This window comes from Neomonachus schauinslandi, chromosome 4 (genome assembly GCF_002201575.2).
Source record: "Neomonachus schauinslandi chromosome 4, ASM220157v2, whole genome shotgun sequence".
Taxonomy (NCBI): Eukaryota; Metazoa; Chordata; class Mammalia; order Carnivora; family Phocidae; genus Neomonachus; species Neomonachus schauinslandi.
In genome coordinates, this window is record NC_058406.1 from 171128669 (window position 1) to 171134668 (window position 6000).

A 6000-nucleotide genomic window follows, 5' to 3' on the forward strand; every position below is an offset into this window, starting at 1 on the left:
ACACTGCCTTCCCTCTCTCGTATCTAAACAACTCTCAGACCCCTTGCAATATTATTTGGCATTTTTTTCTCTGTTCCTTCTAGAATCACCTTAAGTTAGCCTCTAGTTTTCTCTACTTTGGTCTATTGAGATAATAGTGTACCAATTAAGAGCCCAAACTCTTAACGACAGACTGCCTTGGATTGATTCTTGGCATGTCACTTAGAGCTGTACAATCCTGTCCAAGTTACATAAGGTCTCTTTGCCTTGACTTCCATATCTGCAGTGAGGATAATAATAATAGTTACTTAAGGGGCGCCTGGGTGGCTCAGTCTTTAAGAATCTGCCTTCAGCTCAGGTCATGATCCCAGGTTCCAGGGATTGAGCCCCACATCGGGCTCCCTGCTCAGCGGGGAGTCTGCTTCTCCCTCTCCCACTCCCCCTGCTTGTGTTCCTGCTCTTGCTAACTCTCTCTGTCAAATAAATAAATAAAATCTTAAAAAAAAAATAATAGTTACTTAATAAGGCAAATGTGTTATGTGTACATTAGGTACCATGCCTGGTACACAGCAAGTGCTATATAATTGGTAGCTATCAATATTATAATCTTTTAACTGGTCTTCCAAGCTCTACATTTGTTGACTATAATCCATCTTAAACACTATTTCGTCAGATCCCTGTTCTAAAAGTTGCAACTTCTAAGCATAAAATCAACGGCCAGTCTTTAACACAAACTGACAAAAATGGACTACTTATTATTATATAAAAACAAGTACACACTTGAATTCAGAGCAGCCATGTCACTCAACTTCGGATGCAACAGTCACAGCAATATGTCAAAATATCCCTATTTATGCTTTGATAATTTACTAAGTTGAACACTTTTCATTTTTCTGTGTTGTGTTACACACCAAGTTTTAAAGAATCTCCCATATGTTGTACATTTCAGTGTCATTTACAGTACTTTTCAAACTTTTAAAATAGACAACTTAAAAAAGTACCTTCTACATACCACAGCATATTTTATTTTACCTAACATATAGAAAAGTAAAAATGTATGTAAACACAACGTAAAAGTAATGTACACTCATCATCCCACTACTATCCATGAGACACTATTCCGTACTATTAGCATGAGAACAACCCTAAATTTAATGAATCAAAGAACAGCACAGAAATAGGCAATGGCTAGTCTGACTCTCGAAGAAAAAGAACCACAGAAGAGGCATCTGAATGGATGAAAATGCTAGATCTTGTGATCCAATTAGGATGAAAATAAAAGTTTAAGAAACAAACAAACAAAAAACAAATTTAAAACAAAACTTCAGGGAACCCATACAAGTTAGGAGGAAAAACCAAAAAACAAAAACAAGTAAATCCTTAAGCCCAGCTGATTGAGAACATATTCAAAATGTAAAGGTAGAAAGAGGTTAATAAATAGGTGACTATAAGTACCTTCAGAAATCGAATATAGGGTCAGCTTCCCAGATGAGATAAAGAAAAATCCAAGTTAACAAATTAATATGAATAAATTTAACCATCTTTAAAAGTAACTTACCCTAAAAAATTATGTCAATAAATATATAGCTGAGGAGATAAGAATACCTAAATACAATCAGGGTGATGAGGAGTTAAGTTTCTGCAGTGCATGACTGATGTAAAAAGCAAGCTGTAATTAAATCAAATGTATTGAATGTAAGTCCCCAAATTAGAAAATATTCCAATCACAAAGGTATGTTTCATTTTTGGTATTGGTGGGCTTTGACAGCATGAATACATTACCCCTCAGGGCTATCCGTTTCTTTTGATCCAATCCAATGCTAAGTAACCCTTTGATTATAATTTGGTCTATGGAGAATTTATAGAAGACAGAAGTACTATGTCTCAAAAAGTTATAATCCCTACTGGAAATCCTAGCCTGGGGAAAAAAAAAAATCCCTTTCACCCTACAAAATCCATCTTAGTGCTAACTGCTCAGCCACCACATACCCCTGATATGGCAAGAATGGCAACTAGCCTCAGTATTTTGATATGTTAGTTCTCTGCTAGACTAAGTCCCTTTAGCACAAGGATAGTTAACAACGAATATTTATTATGCACCTATTAAACTCTAGGCTCTATTCTAGGTCCTAGAAATACAATACCGAACAAAAGGTCAAAATCCAGAATAGAGAGTTACATTCTGACTTAGGGAGAGAGAAAATATTTAAAAAGTAGGAATTTAATAGAACATGTAAGAAAGTGATAAGTAATAAGGAAGCACAAAGCAGAGTAAAGAGGCATGTCAATGAGAGTGATCTGTAATTTTAAATAAGGTGGTTAGGGTAAGCATCACTGAAAAGGTGAAGTTTTAGCAGACTTGAAAGAGACAGATTCCTAGGTTCTCCTAGGTAGAACCTGGAGCTCTATCACTTATTATAAAGGTAAATTTGAGCACGTTATTTAGGTCTCCATGTCTCAGTTCCCTCACCTGCAAAACAAAGATGATCATATCTACCTCATAAGATTAGGAGGATTAATAATTATGAAATTCCTGGAAAATGTTACATACTATGAGTTCTGAGATTTTATAAAAATTAAAAATGTAGGGGCGCCTGGGTGGCTCAGTCGTTAAGCGTCTGCCTTCGGCTCAGGTCATGGTCCCAGGGTCCTTGGATCGAGCCCCACATCGGGCTCCCTGCTCGGCGGGAAGCCTGCTTCTCCCTCTCCCACTCCCCCTGTTTGTGTTCCCTCTCTCAGTCAAATAAATAAAATCTTTTAAAAAAAAATTTAAAATGTAAAAGGTAAATAGGAATGAATCATGAAGATATTCAGGGGAAGAGTATTCCCAACAGAGGGGAGAACAAGTACAAAGGCCCCGGTATTCAAGCAGTAGCTAGACCAATACAGCTGGAATAGACTAGGTTTTGCAAAAGGGAAAATGGAAGAGGATGTCATCGTAAAGAGAAAGGGGCGTAGGGCTACTCCCAAACTTTTCAACTTTTACTCAGGGATTTTTGAGCAGAGGAGTGATCAACTGTTCCTGACTTTTATAAAGATCTCTGTAAGCTATACTGAAAACTGACGGTTGTGGAAGGGGATCATTATATAGAAGGGTGGAAAACCAGGAGGCCAGTCAAGAATCCGTTTTAACAACCTAGGGAAGAGATTATGGCTTAGACCAGCATGGCAACAATGGAGGATCTGAAAAGTGGTCAGATTCCAAATATACTTTGAAAGTAGAGCCAACAGGGGCGCCTGGGTGGCTCAGTTGGTTAAGCGGCTGCCTTCCGCTCAGGTCATGATCCCAGGGTCCTGGGATCGAGCCCCGTGTCAGGCTCCCTGCTCAGTGGAGAGCCTGCTTCTCCCTCTGCCTGCTGCTCTGCCTACTTGTGCGCGCTCTCTCTCTCTGTCAAATAAATAAATAAATAAATAAATCTTAAAAAAAAAAAAAAGGTAGAGCCAACAGAATTTGCTAATACGAAATGAGAGAGGAGTCAGGACGACTCTCAGGTTTTTGGCCTGAAGAAATGGAAAGATGCGACTGGGCATTAAAATTGACTGTGGTCTTAACTGCTGACAATGACTGAGTCCTAACTATATGCCAAGTGTTCAGGTCATCTCCTTACATGCATGATCACATTTAATCCTCACTACACATGTGCTATCACCTCTTTTAACAATTGTAGATTATTGGTAAGCTGAGATTCAAAACTAAGAGTTGTTTTAAGCGCCTATGTTACTTAATCAGTGCTCAATACATCATTATAGTCATAGGATCTAGCACTGTCCAGAAGGTAATAAATATTCAATAAATATTTATTGACATAATTAGATTTTCTGAACATAGGTTGTTAGTAAGTCAAGGGACCTGAGTTCAGTGCAGAAGTGTCTGGCCTCCTCAGATCTCAATCTCAACATGTGATCCTGAAAGTCAGGAAATTATTATTTTTTCAATTCAGAATCACAATTGCAGAGATCAAACAGACTTTTTCACTCCCTTCAGTAGAAGAGCAACTAGTACAGGGTGCCTACAAAAGATACATACAACTAATTTCATATAGTGATCACTCCCTGAACTGTTTTGTCACTCTTTCCCCCTCTGCCTCTCATTCTGACTTCCCACTTCCTAACCCTCTCTCCGGTCCTATTTTTCTCAGCCCCATGCCTACCCTCCTCAAAGAGAACTAGACTACTTCCTGCTGCCTTAACTTTTCTAGTGTTGCGTCAACTTCTCCAGCCTTTTGTTAACGCTGTCTCCTCCACCTGTGCCTCTTTCAGCAGCTGCGGTAGGGAGGTGGAGGGACTCCCCCCGCCCCGCCCGCCAACCTCCCGGCCTTAACTATACAATCAAAAAATCCAATCTGTACTTCAGACCTAGAAAGAGAAGCAATTCTTTCAAGACTTTACTGCTCCACCCCCTTGGAAACTTCCCCTATAGACATTGTTTATAATTAAAGCATGATATAAGAGAAAGGGAAAGGTTTTGGAGGCAGAGGATCCAAGTTCCAATTTTAGATCTAGCCCTCACTGGCTACTTTGAGTTCATTTTTTCGTCTGTAACATAGATATCATAACTATCCATTCTCATGGAGCTATTAACGAGGCTTAAGTGAAGAAGGTGTACGTGAAATGTTGGTCTCCATCTCTCCACATTATGCAACCTGGTATTATTCACGGCGCTCTTATTTCCGAACCTCTCTGGATCGCAAATGAAGGTCAGGGAACCTGAATTACAATCTTTCTATTCCCGTGGCTCCTAAAACATCTATCTTGCATCCAGTAGGGAGTCAGTAAACGTGGGCTGCTCTCGATAGATGCGAACCTAGGGCAGGAGCGTGGGAGATAGGGAGGTGTGTGAGATGGGGGTGGGGCAGCCCGACAAACCAAGATTCCAGAGGGCTTCGGTTTGCTCTTGCGTGAAATGAGGTAGTAACGAACTGCCTAGCCCTCTTCCAGACTGCCTGATCTCTTGCCCCCACCCACACCCCTTTGGGCTCCGATCTGAGGAAACCTTCCATCTTACTTGTCCTCGACAACACTCCTCCCAACCTCCCCCCACCCCCCACCAACTGTCACCCGGACCGCACCACCCACCCTCAGGCCCCACCCGGCCAACACGCCGCGGGCAGTCCCGCAGGCCCGGCCCGAGGGGCCCGCCCCAGGCCGATACTCACGCCCGCGGCGGCTACGGTGACGGCGGACTGCTCAGCGACACGGGCCGAGCGGAGCCGCCTCCGGCCGATCTGCTCCAGGCTGAGGAACTCGTTGGACAGGTCCAGAGGGTCCGTGGCCGAGGAGGCGGAGTGGCTATGTAGCTCCAGGCTGCTGCGGAGGACCACCATCTTCCCTGTCTCCTCGCCCGGCGTCCGCGGCGGGAGACGGGCTCGAGTACGACCGACAGCCGCTCAGGCTCTTCCGCGCTCCGAATTCTGGCGCCACTAGCTCCGCGCCAGCGGCCGCAGCGCGCGCACCCGGAATCCCTCCGCCGCCTGTCCCGCCCACGCCGCGTCCCTACAACGGCCGGCTCGAAACTTTTCGCCCTTTTGCCGGGCGAAGGACTTCGGGTTGAAGTTGACGTGGACCTGCATCGACAGTGACCAGGACCTGAGCGGACAGTGGCGGGAGAACGCTGACTTCTTTTTCTTATATAGTTCCGGCTCGCTGAACTCGGCGGAGGGAGACGATGGGTAGCGAGAAGAGGTCCCGTTTGGAATTTTGGCGCGTGGCTGTCGGGGGTGGGGGGGGGCAGGGAGGCTCCTGCCTGCTCTGATTGGCTGGCGGGGGCCTGGCGCCTCCTCCCAGCCCCGCCCGTCACCTGCTTTCAGCTTCCCGCCACGCAGGATTCAAATGCAAAATGCTGAGTCCTTGCCTGGAGCGGGATAAAGCACTTGGCTTTAGGCAGGTTTTGACTTTGATCCTTAAGAGCTTTTCACGGATAGCTTAACCAAAACAATTTACCTATCAAAAGAAAACAGAAAGGGACCTAAAAGTGACCCTGCAGAGTACTATAGTTAAGGGTTCTGTACCCATCGCTGCCGT

General features: G+C 44.0%; 1 protein-coding gene across 1 annotated transcript in view; it reads right to left on the reverse strand.

Annotated features, from left to right (window-relative positions):
- ATAD2 (ATPase family AAA domain containing 2) overlaps nucleotides 1-5350 on the reverse strand; it is a 73715-nt gene extending 68365 nt beyond the window's left edge. Inside the window, exon 1 of the mRNA XM_044914661.1 lies at nucleotides 5136-5350. Within this exon, the coding sequence (XP_044770596.1) occupies nucleotides 5136-5303 (168 nt within the window). The 5' untranslated portion in view covers nucleotides 5304-5350. The remainder of the gene's footprint in view (nucleotides 1-5135) is intronic.
- Nucleotides 5351-6000: the final 650 nt, after the last annotated feature.